The sequence below is a fragment of the Rhipicephalus microplus genome, chromosome 3, assembly GCF_043290135.1.
Source record: "Rhipicephalus microplus isolate Deutch F79 chromosome 3, USDA_Rmic, whole genome shotgun sequence".
In the NCBI taxonomy this organism is placed as follows: domain Eukaryota; kingdom Metazoa; phylum Arthropoda; class Arachnida; order Ixodida; family Ixodidae; genus Rhipicephalus; species Rhipicephalus microplus.
Window position 1 is genome coordinate 278855729 of NC_134702.1, and position 22194 is coordinate 278877922.

The following is a 22194-nucleotide window of genomic DNA, read 5'->3' on the forward strand; positions in this document are numbered from 1 at the left end:
AAGCTGTTCCCCGGCTCTATTTTGGAGAATGACGTGGACTGATCGGCTCACTTTGAGCGCGTTGGTGCTTTCAATGAGTGGACCGATGCCAACAAGCTGCGGAATGTATACTTCAGCCTTGAGGATGGCACTCGTACTTGGTGTTTTGCAGTCAGCTTGGACGGTGTTTTGCAGTCAGCTGCTGGCAAGTTACGCCGACCCCCATCGCTCTGAACGAGCGGAGCGGGCCATCCAATCACGCATTCAAATGCCGAACGAAAGTGTGATGAAGTAAGTGGAGGACATGACGAGCCTTTTGCCTCACCCTGACCCAGGTATGGCAGAAGACAAGAAGTTGCGGCACCTAATACAAGGAGTTAAGGAGCAGCTCTTCACTGGTCTCTTTCGAAATCCCCCGAAAACTGTGGCGGAGTATTTAACTGAAGTCACGACCATGGAAAACATGCTGCAGCAGCAATCGGCTGTGTATGACCGCCATGTCAATGCTGCTTCGCCGGTGGACCCGATTGAAGTTGCAAGGAGTCTCGAAGCTCTTTGCGATCTCATCCGATCAGTGGTACGCGAAGAGCTGCAAAAGATTCACTGCCTGCCTCCACCTGCTGCAGGATCTATCTCCAGCCTCATCAGGAGCGAAGTACAGCAAGCTCTGCAAGTCCCGCTTTTCAGCGATGCTTCCCGGTCTGTACCGACAGAGCCTCGCCGTGCACCACTATGCCGAGACTGTGAGCTTTTTCGCCCCTCCTGCATCATACATCTAAGCTGCGAACCGTTACGCCCCTCCTGCGTCGTACGCCGAAGCTGTGAGCTGTTACGTCCCTCCACACTGCTTCATACACCCTACACCTCACGATGCACTTCCATCAGTACTACCAGTCCAGCATTTCGAGAATCGGCAGCTCCTCCTGCAGAAATCGGACATATGGCGCACACCGGACAGGCGGCTGCGGTGCTACTACAGTGGCCAAGTTGGACATGTATACTGCAAATGCCAGTACCGCCGCCTCGGACATCAGGGTTTCACTGTCGACTCGCCCAGGCCAAGACCATCGTCATTTATTTTCCCTTAAGGGCCCCTGACGGGGTATTACATAAGGGTGGGTGGGGGGGGGGTCAAACAAGGATACGCAAAGGCAATTACAGACCAAGAACATAAAGTAGGATAATATTCACGAATTGGAATTACAGGGCAATAATAATAACAAAACTCATTATACAACAATAGCATGATTCAAAGTGGCATAAAAATAAAGGAAAGGCAACTGGCTACACAGGAATTATGACGGTATGGTTGTAAAATGAGTTGCGAGTAAGGTTTTAAACTTGAGAGTATTACGTCCGTTGGCTATTGCATTTGATTTGAAGCTGATTCCAATCCTCAATTGTGAACGGGAGAAAAGATTTGTTAAAAGCGTTGGTTTAACCTTTTAAATTTTGGACACTCGAAGAACTGAAGAGACGGCGCGAAGTTCGAATTGGTGGGAGAAGTGGGGAGCCATTTAAGTAAGAATAATTGAAACACAGTTGGTGAAATAAACAAAGGCGTGCTATTTTTCGTCTAAGAACCAGAGAGGTGAGAGACAGTGATGATTTTATAGTAGCAACACTTGTACGGAAATTGTATTGGGAGGCTATAAAATGAGCCGCGCTATATTTAATGGCTTCAAGGGCGTCTATAAATAAGATTGGTGTGGATTCCGAATTGGAGAGGCATAATTGGAGAGCACGGATTTGGTGAAAGACCCAGAGCGATCGAGGAATACCTGTCCAAGCAGACCATGCCACTGCCCCCGCAGCGACAGTCATGATCAGCATCTTCAAGAAGGTCTTCTTCAAGTGCCTTGAACTACCCAGGGGCGGCGCCAGCGCGTTCGCTCATCCCTAGGTGGGAAAACTAACGACAGCGACCTTCGGGGGCGGGGCCGCTGATAAACCACACGAGCAAAGGCCCCCATTGACGCGAGTACGTGCCAGCAGCGATTTGACGACGACAGCTTCCGAATCAGAAAGCCGACTTTCTCTGGACATACCTTAGTGCTTGATGGCCACCACAATGTTAGTTCTTTATTAGACACAGGGGCTGACTACTTCACTATGAGCAGAAAACTGGCTATGCTTCTCAAGAAACTTGCTACGCCGTGGTACGGAACACAAATCCGTGCATGACTAGAGTCGGCATTCGCAAACGCACATTTCTGTGTAATTGCCTTATACTTTCCTAGTGCTCCTGAGACCTCATCCTAGGCATCGACTTTTTATGTATAAATACAGTGCTATAATTGACCTCCGACAGAGCACCGTGATGTTCTAGACAGTCAAAGCAGCAGAAAAACCTAATGACAGGCATATCGGCACGTTTCATGTTTCGGCCGACATAATCACATTGGCCCCATATTCTAGTGTCCTAGTTGATGTGTGAGACGAGCTTTGTGACGGTGACGCAGTCGCCGAAGGCAACTTGACACTTTTGTTCAGCACAGGTGTCTGTGCGGCCCGCAGCCGCATTACTCTTCACGACAGACGTGCCACGCTGCTTGTGACAAAGTTTAGTGATGAGCAGCAGCACCTTTTTCGTCGCACCGCTATCACTTTCACCTACCCAATCGACGACGTTGCTGAATGTTTTGCCGCCACATCAATGAACAGCGGGCTACAATCGACATCGACAGGCGTTTCTATGGCTCTTGCAAAGGTGGACATGAATTCAGGCCTCTCGCAGCAAGAACGCGCAGCGCTGCTGAAACTGTTGCTTGAATTCCAAGAGTGTTTCGCTTCGTCCTCGAAGGTGCGTCAAACGCCCCTCGCGAAACATCGTATTATTACACACACCTCTAGCCCATAAAGCAACAACTCTACCGAGTTTCGGCTGAAGAACATGACGCCATCAATACTCAAGTTGAAGAAATGCTTCAGGATAATGATATACAGCCCAGCAATAGCCTATGGTCATCGCCAGTCGTTCTTGTAAAAAAAAAAGGACAGAGCGTTGCGTTTCTGCATGGACTACTGAAAACTGAACAGCGCTGACTAAAAAAGACAGGTATCTTCTGCCACGCATCGATGATTCACTAGACAGGCTATGGCTGGCAAGGTATTTTTCATCCATTGACTTGAAAAGCGGATACTGGCATATTGAGGTTGATGAAAGAGACTGAAAAAAGAAAACTGCTTTTGTTACACCGGATGGTCTGTATGAATTCAATGTGCCCCCCTGCGGCCTGTGTTCTGCACCATCGGCCTTCCAAGGAATGATGGACACTGTTCTTATTGGTCTGAAGTGGAACACTTGCCTAAATTATTTCGATGATGTGATTTTGGTTACCTTCGAGGAACACTTGAAGCGTCTGCAGGCTGTTCTGAAAGCGTTCTGCTCTGCGAACGTGACGGTAAAGCCAGAAAAATGCCACTTCGGCTATAAAGAACTTAAATTCGTGGGCCATGTTGTGCGCGCAGACGGTGTTCGACCTGACCTCCTTTCTCGTTCCCCGTGACAAGAAGGTGGTACGCCGCATTCTCGGCCTGTGCGCCTACTATCATCGCCAATTTTTCTAGAATTGTAGAGCTGACCTGTCTCACACGTGACAACGTACCATTCGTTTGAAATTAAGAACAGAACGCGGCTTTTATCGATCTACGTGAGCGAATGCAGGCACCACCAGTTCTTGCTGACTTCGATGAGGATGCTGCCACCGAAGTTCATACCGATGCGAGCAATGTAGGTCTCGGTGCCGTGCTCGTCTAACATCAAGAAGGCACCGAGCACGTAATAGCTTTCGCCAGCCGTACCCGGTCTTGCGCCGAGATGAAGTATTCGCCTCGGAGAAGGAGTGCCTAGCAGTAGTGTGGGCCACCATGAAATTCAGGCCTTACCTCTACGGTCGTCACATTAAAGTAGTGAGTGATCATTATTCATTGTTCTGGTTAGCCAATTTGCGAGACCCATGTGGGCGTCTGGCAAGATGAAGTCTTTGTTTGCAAGAATTTGACCTTACCCTCGTCTATAAATCGGACCACAAGCACGAAGATGCTGATTCCTTGTCCCATGCACCTACTGCAGTTTGTGATCCCAACAATGAGGATGACGGCGCCTTCCTCAGAGTGCTCACTGCAACAGACTTGATCACATGACAACACGATTACGTCCAGATTCACGCAATCGTTGACAATCTAGAATGACGCAACACACCCGAACCTTAACACGTTTCTCGCAATCTCTCTTCGTTCTGCCTACGAAACAGTGTCTTGCACAAAACAAACTCGAACGGCAGTGGGAAAGCCTACCTGCTAGTGGTCCCTTCCGATATGCGAGACAACACTCTTCTGGCCTGCCAAGACGAGCCCACATCTGGTCCTCTAAGTTCTTCACAAACTCTCGCCAGAGTTCAACAGACATACTACTGCCCGAAACTTGCTACGTACATCAAACGATGTGTGAAAAGCTGCTGTGAATGTCAACGTCGCAAATCTCCACCACTGAAGCCCACAGGCCTGCTCCAACCAATCACACCACCAAGGACTCCGTTCGATGAAGTAGGAATGGATTTACTGGGGCCCTTTGCTCTGTCATCTGCTGGTAACAAGTAGATAGTTGTAACGACAGATTATCAAGCGAGATATTCCAGGATAAGAGCCCTCCAATGAGCTTCAGCTTCCGATGTTGCCCAGTTTTTCGTCGACCAGATTGTTCTTCACCATGGCGCTCCATCTTGCGTGATCACTGATCGCGAAACAGCTTTCACGGCTCAGCTCATTGACGATATATTCAAACTATGCTTCACGAGCCATCGCAAAACGACGGCGTATGACCCGCAAACTAACTGCTTGACAGAGCAACTTAACAAGACCATCGCCGATATGTTACCTATGTATGTGAACGTTCAGCACAAGACGTGGGATCAGGTCCTCCCATACATAACATTGGCGTATAACACTGCCATTCAAAAAATGACAATTCACACCGTTCCGTCTTGTCTAGGGGCGCGAGGTCCGGCCCATGCTAGACGCTATGTTGCCACACGATTACAACGGATCGCTCACACCTGACGCTGAACACCTTACTCAGTATGCCGAAGAAGCTCGACAGTTGGCATGCCTGCATATCACGCAACAACAAACTACAGATGCAAGTCCCTCTTTTTCACATGCGACAGTATCCTGCCCCCCCCCCCCCCCCATCATGCTTTTTCTACAAAATAACACAGTCCACTGCAGTTTGTAGAACTCTTAAAAAATTCTAGTGACCGTATAAAATAACGCTTGAAAATCAAGAAGCCTGTACTACATTTAAGGTCGTTCTGTTTATGTGCATATTACAGCAACTGAAATAATTTGATTTTGAAACAAAGTATAACGAAATTCTCTACACAACTGCATACACGTAACGGCCACAGTAGTTCATGATATCAAATAAATATATTGGTCTACAAAAGTTAGAGGCTGCTCTATTAGACTTAATAATGTGATCTCGCAGAATAGGCCAATCTGAATTATTTAACAGGGTTGCACCAAGCAACTATTTTAGCCACATAGCACTCGCCAGAATGCTCCAATGATCACTTTAAATTATCATAGTGCTGAATTTTGTATAGTTTGCAAGTTGGTTCAGTTTTTTTTTTTTCGCAAGGCAGCAAGAATGACTTCTTCGTGCACACTTGGTGCAAATGACATTTTTGCAGAAATGTAGCAAGATGTAGCACATTACACCTATTGGCACTGTTTGGTGCAATTGGCACGGCTATGACATCATGGGTTCACAGTGCAAGCAAAAAACTTTGGATATTGCAGTGGTGACGTACTTTCCAAGAGCCCAAGCATAATGTGCCTCACATAAAAGGCAAGCTATAACAGTGCCATACTGACACACTGAAGCCGTGGTCTATTGGCCTGTGTTTGTATCTTGGAACAACCTATATATCAACAGCTTACGACAAAATTCAGTTTAATTGCTTGGCTTTTTTTCCATATTTCAACCTGCACGTAGTGGCTTGAAGGCAAGAATGACTCTCGCCCAGAAAAAGAAGACGATAGCACACTTCTTTGCTTGAGAGCCAGCCAAGTCCCATGAATTACCTATGATCAGAGCCTCCCAGAGTGGGTTGTGCCAGGATATTGAGGAACCAACCAACCATCGTGTTTTTCGGGAGATGGCTGCACCATCGTAATTAAAAAAAAAAACCTCCACTTCTGAAGGCTCATGCCAAACTGGTGGAGGTGCTGGGTAGCCCTCACGGATGCTGCATACACCTCCAGAGAGCCGCCGTACAAGCCCAGTGCCAGTCAACACTCCCGTGCATCGGGCTAGCTGACCAATAAAAAAAAATGCCTCCGGGAATTCGCAACATACTTCCCACCACTTCGACAGGTATGCCTACCACTTCTTTGCAAACTGCTTCAACCGGCACAGCAAGCATGATGTCAAACCGGCGTATATTCGCGAGTCCGTGGGTATCAAGAGTGTTTCATGACATGGAGCGCAAGGACGTCCAAAATTGGTTGAGGCACTTCGAGCGAGTAGCCGCCTTGAACCAGTGGGATGACGGGGCAAAACTTGGACAAGCACTACTACCTAGAGGATGGGGTGCGTACGTGGTATCAAAACCGCGAGGCGCTACTGACATCGTGCCGCGCATTATGTCATAAGCTTCTAGAGACCTACACCAACGCTGATCGTCAGAAATGAGCGGAACGAGCGATTCAGGCCCGCGTCCGGTTGCCAAATGAAACCGTGACTATATACGTTGAAGACATGTCGCGCCTCTTCAGGCGAGCTGGCCCGAGAATGGTGAAGGACAAGAAGCTGTGTCATCTGATGCACGGCGTAAGAGAACAGCTTTTTTCCGGCCTCAAGTGGAGCCCTCTAAAGGCGGCTGCAGAGTTTTTGTCCGAGGCCGTGACGATCGAAAAAATGCTGCAGCAGCGGTCCAACCTATACAAGAGGCAAATCAGTAGCATGTTCACCGCTGACGCTTTCACCGCCACTGGAACCAGCAATGACTGCCTACGCAAACTCATCCGTTCTACAGCGCATGAAGAGCTGCAAAAGGCAAGTCCAACACCTCATCTTACGCTTAGCTCTACTGCAACTGTGGTCAAGAAATAGCTGCACCAAACCCTCCTAGACACCTTGCTTCCCCATACAGCTGCCCCAGCTCATACAGAATACCGCCGTAAGACAACCTATGCGAAGCTTTGAAGCGCCCTGCTGCATCTCCGCCACTGCTTGTTCATCCTGTTTCTACCAAGTCACTCAAGTTAGCGCAGCACATATTGTACTACGAAGGCACGTACATGTCGCTCTTGCCCTCGACTCACTACATGCAGGTGGCACGGTGCACCTTCTAGCATAACAACAAGCTTTTGAACTAAGCAACACCAGACACCGAAAGACAACCACGTACCATCCGCGAACCATTGGGCTTACCGAGCCACTGAATAAGATGCTCACACACATTATTGCACTGTACATCGACATACAGCACACTACATGGGATCAGATCTTGCCTTACATCACCGTCACGCATAACACTGCCGTGCAAGAGACCACACGATTGACGCCATTTCGGATTCACTATGGCCGCGAAGTGCAAAGCATGCTGCACTCTATGCTCTCGTATTAAAACGATGACAAGTTGGCAACTGACGCTGAGAAATTCGCAGAGCATGCCAAGGAAGCTCGACAGCTCGCATGACTGGACATCGGCCAGCAGCAGGCAGATGCTATAATACCTGCCACAGGGAAGTGGTCTACAAGCTCGTAGACCAAGTTTAGGAATGAATGCCCGTTAGCCGCTGAGGCCTCAGTGAAAAGTCACTGAGCTACTATTTTGGGCCGTACGAAGTGCTATGCTGCATTAGTGACGTGAACTATGAAGCAGTCCCGGACTCGACAATGCAGGCATAGACCAGAACGCGACCGAGCCCGGACCCAGTTTAAATTGCGAGCATGAAACCATCTGTGTTTTCTTTTTTGTGAATTGGCCTGTTCCTTCATTGACTTTTTTTCTTATTGCCACGCTCTTAATTCTCTACTCTGCCTTTATCGGGGGTTTTTTATCTCCTTTTCCTTTACGTGCCTATGCTATAGCGTCGGGGCCGCGCTACGTCTTGTTATTTTTTCTCTTTTGGTTTTTGTATTTTTTTACTTTTTTCTGAAGGGCGATAATGCCACCTACACGTAGTGGGTCAAGGGCAAGAACAGCTTTCGCTCTGAAAGAAAAAGAGATTGCGCGCTTCTTCGCAAGAGAGCCAGCTGTGATGGACGTGTTTTTCAAGAGCTGGCTACACAGTGGTAATTAAAATACCCCTGCACTTCTGAAATTTTAGAACAAATAGCTATCATTCTCAGCCTACTTGGGTCTACTGCAGGACAAGAGTAATCTCTAATTTACCCAATTTTCGGCAAGTTGATTCCCCTTGATCCCTGTGAACTCTTTACAATATGTCACTCCAACTAACTTGCTGGCTTCCTTAACTGTATTTACCATCCACTGATATATAGAAACCTCAATACACATATTTGCAATGATAAGAAGCTCCTTCTATTTAGAAAAAGTTCTGGAAACAACAAATTATTGTCCAACAAACTTAGCTTGATATTCCATGGTTTCAACTGAATGTACAAAACAGCGAACTTGTCATGCCATAGTTTTTAGGTAGACTGTAGCCTAGAGCAGTAATCTGTGCTATAACATTAATCATAGAACAACAGAGAGCCGAGCTAATCTGTAAGTACTATGCATTGTAAAAGATGAGTTGTGCACACAGGAAAGAAGTCAAACATCACAGACACCTGTGGTGCCTTGACTTCTGTGCACATGTTTGCATACCCAGTCATTTAATATGAACACAAATGAAGTGCCTCCTACATATGTAGACCTCTGGATGGCTGATAATGTAGCAATTAGTTGTACCAAATGAAGCTCATCTCAAACAGCAAGTACATATGCCAATATGCGATCTTGTACATTGCAAATCACCCCAAAAACAATACTGGAAGCAGTAGCTGACATGGTCTCACACCTAGCATCTGAAACTATTGAAACACCAACTTGCTACCTACTGACTAGTTGCTTACATTCATTCTCTCGTATACAAAGCAGACGAGCAGTTATTAATCATGTGTATGGCACACAGCGTTCATAGTGTGACTGTGGATGTTCTAAGCTGGACCAAAGGTCAATGTAATCAGCCAATGGCTTACAGGCCCACTTTGAGAACTCAGGACTGCTTGCCTGCCACTTTCTTGCGGATTGGGTTCTGGCGGCATTCCTGATGCAGATTGTTGAGGTCGAAGGCAGCTGCCATGTTTTCCTCGGTGAAAGCAAACGGAACCAGCTTGTCACATTGGGCATCTGGTCGCCGTGCCACCAAGCGGCCGGCTCGGAAGAGCAGCACCGTGGGAAGCTGGCGGCTCAGGGCCGCCGTGCTGATGTGGTGCTCGTGCGCCAAGTCTGGGAAGCGAGTCACGTCCAGCTTGGCAAAACGCAGGTTGTCGAGCGCATAGCGCGTTGCCAGCTGTGCAAATGCTGGTGCCATCTGAACACAAGTTGGGCTCCACAGTGCGTAGAAGGCGACAAGCCAGGTGACTCGCCGGTCACCGCACTGCACTTGCTCACGGAAGCTCTCTGCATCCAAGTATAAAACAGGGTCAGGCCCACCATAAGCTGCTGGCTCAGGCAGCACCAGCAGCTGCAGCAGACATAGAGCACCATACACTAGGCCTAGCCGTGGGTCCCAATAGAAGAAGAGTAGCAGACCTGCCACCTGTTGGAAGAATTAAAAGGGCATTATTTGAGGAACAAACATAGCTAATATTGACCATCATTATGTTTCACCAATGCCTTTCATGAAGAAATGCTAAGCCAAAGTGGCTGCTTGGGCGCAATGGTACAACATATTGCAAGGAAACAGCGCAAAAAAATAAACTAAATGCACTCTACTTTGTATGTGCCCTTCTATGTCTGATTTCTTGTTCTTCGCACTGTTTCTTTCCGAAATGTGAAGGACGCAACCCCCATAGAGGAAAAAAAGGATAGGGCATCAACTTGCAACCAGCTTTGTTTGAATGAAGGCCCTATTTTTATATGCATGCATACATGTGCGTAGTTGCCCCGCCGCGGTGGTCTAGTGGCTAAGGTACTCGGCTGCTGACCCGCAGGTCGCGGGATCGAGTCCCGGCTGCGGCGGCTGCATTTCCGACGGAGGCGGAAATGCTGTAGGCCCGTGTGCTCAGATTTGGGTGCACGTTAAAGAACCCCAGGTGGTCGAAATTTCCAGAGCCCTCCACTACGGCGTCTCTCATAATCATATAATGGTTTTGGGACGTTAAACCCCACATACAAATCAATACATGTGCGTAGTTACAGTTACACAGGACATGGGCGAGCAATCCTACAGTTAAGACAGCATGGAAGCAAAACATCAAAAATTGCACTTCAGATTTATGCAGGGCAACAGACGTGTCACTGATATACACATCTCATTTAATAATGCTATTATTAATGATTTATTGATTATATAAGAAAGACAGCCTTCATAACACCTGACGGCTTGTTCGAGTTCAAGGTCATGCCCTTTGGTCTCAGCTCGGCACCTACAACTTTCCAACGAGTCATGGATACAGTTCTGGCTGGCTTGAAGTGGCAGACTTGCCTTGTTTATTTGGATGACGTCGTCATGTTTTTTTCGAGCTTCGACGAACACCTCCAGCGTTTCGAATTCGTACTTCAAGCAATCAGGAGCTCTGGACTCGCCCCAAAGCCAGAAAAATGCCGCTTCGCGTACAAGGAGCTCCTGTTTTCGGGCCACATGATCAGTAAGACTGGAGTGCGCCCAGACCCGCAGAAAACAGCTGCCTTCGCCTCCTTCCCGCCACCCACAGACAAGAAGGCCATGCACCGATTTCTCGGCTCGTGCGTCTGTTACAGACGCTCTGTCAAGGACTTTTCGCGGATCGCCGAGCCACTAACGCAACTCACAAAAACAGACGATTTCAAACAGGAAATGGCACAAATTTAAGCATTTCAGAAGCTAAAACGATGCCTGCAGACATTGCCGCTACTTGGGCCTTTTGGCTGATATGCTGAAGCAGAAGTACACACCGACGCAAGCAGCGTAGGACACGACGCTATCCTTGTTCAAAAGACCAACAGCCTGGAAACGGTTATCAGTTATGCTAGGCAGTGTCTATGCAAGGTCGAAGCCAACTATTCCACAACAGAAAAGGAGTGCCTCGCCATCATCTGGGCAGCGTAGAAATTTTGCCCTTATCTCTACGGCAGGCCTTTCAAAATTGTGAGCGACCGCCACACCTTGTGTTGGCTAGCTGCTTGAAGGACCCACGGTGGAGTTTAAGACTTCCAGAATTCGACATTACAGTTATGTACAAGTCTCGAAGCAAACACTTCAATGTGGTCTGCCTGTCTCGTGCCCCCGTCGATCCACCACCGTGGGACCAGGATGACAAATACTTCTTGGGAATCACAAGCGCTGACGCCATAGCGATGTGACCAGGAACTGAAAGGGCTAGTGGAATACCCTGAGGGCCGACCCTGTGTCTTCCCAAAAATCTTAAAGCGAGGATTGGCGTCATTTTTCTTGAAGAACGACATCCTTGTAAAGAAGAACTTTTATCCGGCCAGAGCCAGCTACCTTATCATTGTGGCCTTGGCAATGAGACCAGAAATTATGCAGACCCTGCACGACCTTTCAACAGTTAGCCACCTTGGTTTTTACCGCACACTCGCGAGAATACTAGAGAAATACTACTAGCTTTGTCGCCGACGTCGCACATTACGTGAAAACATGCGAGAATTGCCAGCGACGCAAGACACCGTCGAGAAGGCCAGCAGGACTTCAGCAGCCCATCAAACCAGCTCGCCGTCCATTCCAGCAAATCGGTATGGATTTACTTGAGCCGTTCCCAACGTCGCTTGTCGGAAACAACTGGATAGTCATAGCTACAGACTACCTTACCTGCTACGCCAAGACGAAGGCCTTGCAGAAGGGTAGTGCATCTGAGGTAGCCAAATTTTTCGTCGAAAACGTCCTGCGTCATGGCGCCCCGGAGGTTCTCATCACCGACAGAGGTGCCGCATTTACGGCTGAGCTAACCCAAGCGGTTTTGGCATACAACCAGACAAGTCACTGCTGGACAACAGATCGATGGCCTCACCGACCACCTAAAAAGACCATCGCCGACATGCTGGCCATGTACGTCGACGTCGAACACAAGATGTGGGATGCCATCTTTCCGTACGCAACCTTCAGATACAACACCGCCGTACAAGAAACAACGCAGATGACGCCCTATAATTTAGTCTATGGAAGGACCCCAGCCATAAAGAAAACCTCGTTGTGAGTGAGCACCTTCAGCACGCTGAAGAAGCCCGACAACTCGCCCGCCTCCGTATCAAGAACCGACAGACTGACAGACGCCGTTACAATCTTCGACAACGCTTTGTGGAATAACAGCTCGGTGAACGTGTTTGGATGTGAATGCCAATACGTCGACGTGGCCTCAGTGAAAAGCGTCTGCGATGGTAGTTCGTACTGTACAGGGTGGTTTGACGTCTTGTTCCACTTGATCACGAGGTTGTCTCCGACGGCATCACGAACTCTCAACGACGCCGATCGTGACCTAAAGTTGTCCATGTCGCGTGCCTTACGCCGTTTCATGTCTGTCAACAAACTGAAACAGTGTATTTTGTTGTATCATTGCTATATCGTAATTTAATGCTTGTACTTTCTTGCATTGCAGTACTTTCATCTTCTGTTACAGCATTGGCACGATGCCTTTTTCAGAGGGGGGCAATGACACGTTTTTTTCCTCAAGTTTTGTTATCGCCCTGTTACACTGTACGTGATTCTCAGTACAAACCGCGCCTGCAGTGTTCAGGAGGCTTTGGGACTGCAGTAGATCATTTCATTAAGATTACGCCCACTCTGCAAACATTACAGATTCTTCTGGAACCTACATCACTGCTAACGATAACGCTAAAACGTTCGATGGCAAGTATATAAATGCCGATGCGCTTCGCCGCTTGTCAGTTGAACGACGGCTGACGCTTTGGTAGCCGCTGTTAGTACCAGTGTCCCACTGTAATCTTACTTTTCTTTTGCAAGGCCTCAGGTTCGGCCGAATAAATTGTTTATGCTTTAAAGGACTGTCTGCTCCCTTCTTCGACGCCGGGACCCCGTGACAATATCAAAAAGTTCATGTGCCAGCGTTTCTGCTCCTTCCAAGCATGCACATAATTGTAAGGTGCGGCTCACACAGACAGGATTCACAGTGCATGGGTTAATGGGCATCGATTCTTATTTTTAATCAAAAGCTCATACTCCCTTGCCCTCTTAATAATGCAGTGTCCGGTCTTGCCAATATAAAGTTCGCTGCATGTAAGTCGAATTTCATAAACCATGCGCACCGTGCAAGCTACAAACCGCCTTACATGCTTTTTACCAGAAAATGTCAGCTTTTGCGGCACTGCAATGCATGAAAACAGGCCGGTCAGCTTCCATGGGGCTGAAAAAACAATAGGTACTTTAAACCTGTTTGCCACCATCCTTAAGTTGTGAGAAACTTTGGCAATACTTCGCATGACCTGTGGTCTTCTATCTACTGGCACTTTGCCCTTCAATTTCTGAAGGAGGGTTTCCGCTACCGCTACCATAACACAGCAAGAGTAGCACTGCTGAATTTAGCTTCTCTAGTAACGTCTGCTGTCAAACTAGTGGGTGCATAGCTGAACTAAAACTAATTGTGCAAATGAACAAATCTTCAACATCTACCCAGAAGGTGAAGCCTTCTAGGCATATGTCACGAAATCTCATGCTGCATTATCTTCACGACTTTCTCGGTAGACGTTGAAGACTTGTTCTATTACGTTCCATATGCCGAGCTACTCCCAATAGTTCAATCATGTATTGAACATAATGGAGTACTTGTTTTTCAGAGTAGCACAGGCATCACGGCTGATAGCTTCATTACTTCGTTCAATTTTTATCTTTACTCAACCTTTCTTTGTTAAGACTTAGTACTATATCTAGCGTCAAGGTATCTGCATAGGGTCATGTGTTGTGCCAGTTTTCTGGCAGTTGTTTTGAGCCGTTACTCACGAGTTAGCTTTGATTATTGGCGATGCCCTAGTGCAACACATTTTTAGATATGTTGAAGATTTTTTAGTGATCCTATAATTTAACCCTTCTGAAACAACCACTGATGCAGTGGACGATGTTCTTGTTCTGTTCAGACAACATGGTAAATGGCTTTCCTTTACCCATGAGCTGCCTTTATATCACCAATTGCAGTTTTAAGATTCAACTTTCCCGCTATCGGAGCCACACATTTACTGGGCCTGCTGCCCTTGCTCTCGTATAGAACTTTTACTCTACAACTCAGCACACACGAAACTTGTTAAGAGGGCCACAGCATGAATGTACCTTGAATCCGCATTGATGCGGTCCTGTGCTGACAAAATGCAGGAAAGTTTTCACCACCAAGTGGACTAGCTATATTATTAGCCAGATACCCTTGTTGTGTTATGATAGCGGTAGTGAAAAGCCTCCTTCTGAAATTGAAAGGCAAGCCACCGGTAGATAAAAGACCACCAGCTATGCCAGATATGCACAAAGTTTCCCACAACTTAAAGAAGGTGCCAAATAGGTACAAACTACCTACTGTTTTTTTTAGCTACACCACGGTGTAAGAATAAGTCAGATTTCGGAAGTGCCCGTCGCCACTTATCCAAGCACTCTGACTGAAGCGAAGCAACACACGTTCCATACAAATCCGACACCCTGTCTTGCAATTTAGGACAAAACACCACTTGCCCAATTCGAGGCTCAGGCAGCGACAAGCCGCTTTAGTGTACTCGGAGTCATATGCAGCACAGAGGTATACATGCACTGAATCACAAAGTGCGAATCAGCTGAACAAATGCACTGGCAGGGCACACAGACACAGGGCGTGTTTCTAAATCACAAAATCCCATGCACTTAAAGCTTTCAGGAAGTTATTCTATGGCGGGCGAATTTCAGAATGAGTGTTGCACGAATACCTGGCGTCCCATACAGTAGCGCCAGCTCAACATGTGCGACGGCAACTACTCGTACCTCAAAATCATCAGCAAACACAATCTACCTGCACCCTCTCCTTGTGCGGAGCATTGAGTGTCAGCACCAAACTTATTCTTCCACCGTGGCCCCACAAAAGCCAGCAGGCCTATGTCCTCGCATCACAGCGCCGTAAAAGGTGACCCTCTGAGGTAAAAAGCATATAAGGCCATTTGTACCTTGCACAGTATGCATGGTTTATGAAATTCCACTTACATGCAGCAAAGTTATTATAAGCCAGACTGGACGATGCGTCAACTCTTTCATTGCCACGCCTATTCAAATCGATCACCGGTGATCGATGCTTTGAATCGTTAATTTTGGCATGCTGAATTTGTTTCTCGTGCACCTAGCACTTTCTAATAGCTAGTCCAGCCAATCGACTTTCACAATCAGTTTGAATTTGCCCATTCCGGCAACATAGTGAGTTTCGACAGACTTTTGCACGAACCAATGTGCGTGTGTTGTTGGGAAAATGCACTTGGCTGGCGAACTTGACAGAAATGCGTGTCCTTCGTAGCTGTGCTACAGTGATACTGTTATTGAAAGAACCTTTCCAAGTAAAATATCAAAGTAACGTGTGTGCTTGGATATCTGACACTATTAAGCAGTAATAATTGCTAGAAATTTATGCCAGCTATTTAATAGGGGGTATGCACTTGACGTCATCCGCGCGGCTTGCTAGCATCGGGGTAACCATTTTGGCGGTCGGCGCGTTTGTCACACTCGCGAAAATCTCGCTGTGTCCAAGATCCGTCGCATTGCAACTTAGATCTTTAAAGACCTCCGAAACACCTCCTGCACGCCAAAGCACGGACAGCAGGACGGCGCGTACGCATGAACCATCAAAATGGCGTGGCACTGGTGTTGTCCCTTTGTGGATCGCGGCTCAGGCCTCGGGTTGTTTCCTCCATGCAAGTGTGTAGCCAGTGACCTTTGAGCACAATCTTATAGCTGCTCTGATTATGTGCGAGTGACACATGTTCCTTGGTTGCGGCCCGCTGGCTATGCAGCTTCTCCTCATGACAAGGTCACAGGAGCACATCGTGTCCCTGGCTACAGAGCACAGCGGAATGTTTCAGAACTGAATGCGACATTGTTCTTTTTTTCTTTTAATACGATGTGAAAAATGCAAATATGCTTGGATGCATATATTGGAACGCCAACCTATGCGGAATGAAGCTGCTGATGGAAAGAGGTGACACTAGACTGAATAGCGAAGCTCATTGAGTATCCGATTTATAGAGGGATTATTCCCATCATAAGCATCCATCTATATTAAAACACCTGCAGGGTCTTATCCCAGAAAAAAAATAATTTCCTAAAAAAGTGTACGAGTTTACTATGGTCTCAGAAAAACCAAGCAATGCTTCACCACATGGTTCACCACATGGCTCGAGCAATGAAGCAGCACCTCGGCACCGATTTTCTTTGTCTATATGAATAGGAATATTTCGTACAAGATTCGTCATTTTTTATAGTACTTCTGGGTTCTTGATTTTCAAAATGTATATTCTGAATTTTCATTGCTTTGAATATTTTTGCATGTAGAGCATTTTTTACTGCACTGTTCGCCAGCTGGTAACCAAAAATTACTTTTTGCATTTTTATTCACCCCAAAACATTTTTGTAGCTATGCAACACAAGTTTTTGGAAAGAGCATTTCATTGCAAAAAATTTGGTATGCTGCAATGCGTGCTGGAGTACTTTTCAAACTGGCAAAACTATCTTGCCGAGGCATATTAAAAATAACCATTTTTGCGTGGCAGTGAAAGAGTTCATGACAGGGCAAGGGAGCATCAGCTTTCAATTGAAAGTAAGAATGTAGTGAAGAGGAATGCTCACTACTGCAGCGACATCAACACGTAGCTCTACATCAACACGCAGCCCTAGCTTGCGAGGCGCAAGCTAGGGCTGCGTGGTTGCTGCTGCGACGACGCCCGTCCAGCTCTTGCTGCTTCTGTCCAGACGCTGCTACCGCTTTTTGCCTAGCATTTACGTTATATTTTGGTGGAGGCTGCTGCGGTTTTCCCCGGTCCTGGAATTGCGTAGCCGAAAGCTGCCGTCCATCATGCCTGATGACGCTGTCTTCAAATCCCCAGGGCTTTGCCGCCCAGGGGCAGTCCTGGTGCCCAGCTCTTGCGAGAACCCAACATCTTCAGTGGCACAGACAAGAAAGACGTTGAGGATTGGCTGGAATACTATGAACAAGCCAGGGCTACCAATAAATAGAATGATGCCGTGAAACTCGGTACAGTGATGTTTTATTTAACGGATGTCGCCAAGCTGTGGTACGGAAACCACGAGGCTGACATTAATTACTACATGAACGACCTTCAAGACCTGCATCACAGCTGTTTTTGGACACGCTGGGGTGCGCAAACTTCACCCAGAACAACGCCTATGAAGCCAGTTCCAACAAACTGGTGAGACATTCACCAGCTACATTCAGGACATCCTCGACCTCTGCCAGCGTTTTGACCCAAAGATGGTGGAAACCGACTAGGTAAGACACATTATGAAAAGCATTCCCGACGACCCCTTTCAAATGTTCCTCTCAAAGCACCCTGCCACTGCCTCGGAGCTCATCGAGCTGTGTCAAGAGTTTCGACGAGCTCCGACGACAGCGTCTTCTCACGCGACGCCCTAATGACACCCTCTCATCTCAAGCCTGACTACCACCTCTGACTTTCAGTCGCTGCTATTGCAGATCAAGGAGTTTGTTCGTGCTGAGGTTGCTCGTCAGCTGTCGCTGCTATTAATAGCCCACCATCACATCTGCCAGCAAACATTTTTGAGGTCATCCAGGAGCAAGTTTGCGCGGCTCTCCTATCTGCCCGCGACATGTTGCCGATGCCAACCCCTATGGCCTGTGCAAATGTGAATGCACCTCTAAGCTATGCTGAGGTTGCCGCACGGCCACCTCTTCAGACTTTTACGTCACTACTATCAGTCGCGCCGCTGCGACCCACTCCTCGGTTCGCTCGCCAAAGTCCCTCCAGAGTAGTGGACAATGGCGTACACCCGACAATCGGCCAATATGCTTTGCTTGTGGCCTGCCTCGCCACATAGCGTGATACTGCCATTGGCGTGTCCCTGTCTATCACCAGAACTACCACCAGAGCTTCGAACCTGCCCCTTATGTGCCACCACGCCCATCGTTAGCAGGTTCTCAGTATCCTGACCAGATATTGTACGCCGACCACCGCCCTCCTGTTAACTGCCACGCACAATCACCAATGCGTAGTATTCCTTTATCGCCAGAGCGAGAGAACTAATTGCTAATTCCATAGGCAGGAACTGCGTCACCCGCCAAAAGACCAAGGCTTCTCTCTTGACCGACGAATGTTCTGGGCGTATATATGGACGCTGCACTCGCTCTTGTCGACACTGGTGCCGTAGTGTCAGTGATCAGTGCGAGGCTCTGCCGCTTGCTCAAAAAAGTTATGACGCCACTAGCAAGTACATCGCTTCGTACAGCTAGCGTAGAGCACGTCATGCCGGCCACTGCCTGTACTGCTCGCATTGCGATTGACTGCCTCATCTATGTCGTCGAATTGCTAGTGTTGGATTCCTGCTCCCATGACCTCATTTCAGGCACGGACATTCTCTCCGCTAATATGGCCGTCATCGACTGCTCTCGCCCTGACGTGGCATTTGAAGTGTTGAGCAATCCTCTTTCATATGACGCTCTTGAAACTGGGGACAAACTATTTGTTGCTGAAGACATTACTATACCGCCGCACTTTTTTGTCTTGCTAGACGCTCACAGAGTCGAGTGCCCTTTTCACGCCATCTGCCATTTTCGTTCGTCGCAAGTGTTGGCCGCTACCTTATGCCTTTTTGTAACTTCGTGATGGCGTCAGAAGACTGCTCATCTCATATCTGTTGTCATGTCCTGTAACACTACTTCAGGGCGAGTGCGTCGGGTGTGTTTACAGTCTCGACCCTTCTGCAATTATCGACATGCCGACTGATTCTTTCGCTGAACATGAAGTCGCTGGATTGACCTGTGCCTCTTCATCGCAGAAAACTATAGACTGACATACTGAGCAGCTCCATCCCAGACACGTTAACCGTTTGGCAATGCGCTTAACTTGTACAACTCCTGAAAATGTTCCATTCTTTTTTTGACTGCCAGCATAGTCCCCTCAGCCGCACCTCAGCTGTGTGCCACCGCATCGATACGGGCACCAATGCACCACTCTGTTGAAGACCCTTTCGCGTGTCCGCGATAGAGCGCCAGGTTATCGGCGACCAAGTAGTTGACATGCTCAAGCATGGCGTCATCTAACCTTCGAATAGCCCCTGGGCATCTCCAGTCATTCTTGTTAAGAAGGACGGGTCGATTCGCTTCTGCGTTGACTACCGTCGCCTTAAAAAAAACAACCGGAAAGGATGTTTACCCCTTATCGAGAAGCGACGACGCCCTTGACTGCCTCTAAGGTGTGAAGTTATTTTTTTCTATTGACTTGATTGATATGTGAGGTTTAACATCCCAAAATTACCATATGATTATGAGAGACGCCGTAGTGCTTTTCTATTGACTTACGGAGCGGCTACCGGTAAGTCCCTATGGCACCCAAAGATCAACCTAAAACAGTCTTTGTCACACCTGATGGCTTTACGAATTCCTTGTCATGTCTTTGCAACGCACCCCCAACATTCGAGCGAATGATGGACAATCTTTTGCGCGGCTTGAAGTGGAAAACATGCCTCTGCAGCTTAGATGACGTGGTTATATTTTCGCCTGATTTTCCCACGCATCTCTGCAGGCTAAATGAAGTACTACGGTGCCTAATTGATGCCGGCCTTCACCTCAACCTGAAAAAAATGACACTTTGGTGCAAGTCAGCTCACGATCCTCGGCCATGTTGTCTCTAAAGACTGTATTTTTCTTAACACTGCCAAGCTTTGGGCAGTTGAATAGTTCCATTAACCTTCTTCTCTGAAGGATATGCACAGCTTCCTTGGACTCTGCTGGTATTTCCGCTGCTTTATTCGGAATTTCGTGATGATCACAGCCCCTTTGACTGAACCTTTACGGAATGACTCGAAAAGTTACGCTTGGTCACCCGCCTGTGACGATGCCTTCAAAAACTTGCGCCACCTGTTAACCTCAGCGCCAATCTTGCGTCACTTCTACCCGACTGCTCCGACTGAGGTACACACCAATGCCAGCAGTGTTAGACTTGGCGCCGTGCTCGCGGAGTGCAAATTGGGATTCCAGGGGTATGTAATCGCATACGCAAGCCGTACCCTTACCAAAGCGTAGAATTATTCTGTGACAGAGAAGGAGTGTCTGGCAATTATTTGGGCTCCAGATAAATTTAGACCGTACCTACATGGCCACCCTTTCGACATAGTTACCGATCACCATGCGCTTTGCTGGTTCTCCACTTTGAAGGACACCTTCAGCCGTTTAGCTCACTGGGCTTTGCGGTTTTGTCCTATTCTGCCCCCTTCCCCACCTTTTTTTCATCTATATGGGTTGCGTCCTTAACATTTCTTGAGATTAAACGCCCAACAATCTTGGTAGGAAGCGCAGCAACTTATTCAGGGAACATACGACACAAGCGCTTACCAACTACCCCAATATAATAACCCACTGGCCCGATATAGTTGTTTATTTTGCCCAACAAAACTTTTTTTCATACAGGGTAATGATGAGGCATTGGTGACACGTGACGAAACTTGTGCACAACAGAGCGTTCATGTGTTGTGGCTTGCAAAACGCTGGGGGTTTCACGGTCACACTTCTACACTCACCTGATCCAAATACATCATCAAAGCCAAAAGTACGAAAAGCTGGTCTTGCTGGTAGCACATGAATAAAAAGAGCCACAGGACACACTGAAAGAGAACAGACTTCCAACAAAATTGTTAAGGCAGCGCTGCGTGCGTCGGTTTCCTGTGTGTCTGGTTATCTGTTGCGCTGTTTTTTTTTACTATCATAGAGGCCTAGATAATGGATATGTCCTGTGGCATGCAGGTGAATGGCACCAAAGGTGCGGGGGCGGTTGTAGGGCACAAAGCATCTCAAGTAGTGGCAGGTGAAGCGTGTGCGCATAAACTAGAGGCGATGCAAATTAAGTGCTGCAAGCACTAAAGCAAACCAAATGTGTATTAATACGGCAGCGAACAAGTTAGGACGACTGAATAACAACGAGTGTGCCAACTAACCTTGGCGTACATGCACGCCGTGCTCAGATATGGCACTAGGCGCACCACGCCCGTCTTGCGCGTTCGGAAGAGCACCACAACGGCCACGAACGTGAGGATCTCGGTCTCCCTGAAGTCCAGCTGGCAATCACCGCCAGGGAATAGCACATCACAGAACGGCCGCACCAACCGAAGCACAGGGAAACAGGCCGCCAGAAGCAGGTTCACCAGGTAATGCGGGTGCAGCAGACGCCGCAGCTCGGCTCCCGTCACAAGCGTCATGGCTACCGTGCTCCTAAGCTCAACTCACATGTGGTGAGGGTCCGTTTTCCTTCTCCACGCCAAGGACAGCCTTCGAGATTTCCACTGAGATATGTGACCGCTGTTCGATCGCACGCACGGAGGAAGGAAACGTCCCACGCGTATATTTGCCCAACGCCTCCTAAAAAAACTTATGCCTGGAACATGACCCACGAACGCGCTGCCCTTCTGTCCTACTACGAAGGCAACGAAAGCACAGAACACCTATATGATGGTGGATGGATGGATGTGGCTGTACCCTCTAGATAAGGCGGCGGCTAACGCCACCTAGTAATTTTGACCTCCTGTGGTGCGTGACATTACATTCCCGCAACGTTGGATGGATGGATGGATATGGCTGTATCCTTTAGATCGGGCGGTGGCTAGCGCCACTAAGCCACAATACTTAGGCAGAGACTACTGCACCGCGCGGTGCACAAGCCACCCCCACACAGAGACGATAGTTATAGCGCGAGAACAAAACGACGACACAGAGACAAGAAGGACACGAAAGACACGAGCGCTAACTTCCGAGTTTATTGCGCAGAGCACGAAAATATATAGAGGAGACAGTGACCATGTGATAAAAACCGTATGGCACAAAGAGCAGAACATGAATAAGAA

The 22194-nt window shown here is 47.8% G+C and overlaps 1 protein-coding gene across 4 annotated transcripts in view; it reads right to left on the reverse strand.

The window, feature by feature from the left end:
* LOC119167872 (thioredoxin-related transmembrane protein 2 homolog) overlaps window positions 1–21810 on the reverse strand; it is a 57086-nt gene extending 35276 nt beyond the window's left edge. For 2 of the 4 annotated variants that reach the window (XM_075891042.1, XM_075891041.1), the window contains exons 1-2: window positions 21292–21808; window positions 9197–9759 (exon numbers count right to left, since the gene is read on the reverse strand). In XM_075891042.1, the coding sequence (XP_075747157.1) occupies window positions 9214–9759; window positions 21292–21552 (807 nt within the window). In that variant the 5' untranslated portion in view covers window positions 21553–21808 and the 3' untranslated portion in view covers window positions 9197–9213. Of the gene's footprint in view, window positions 1–9196; window positions 9760–21291 lie in introns of all 4 variants that reach the window. The other 2 variants (XM_075891040.1, XM_075891038.1) reach the window with 2 other exon arrangements.
* Window positions 21811–22194: the final 384 nt, after the last annotated feature.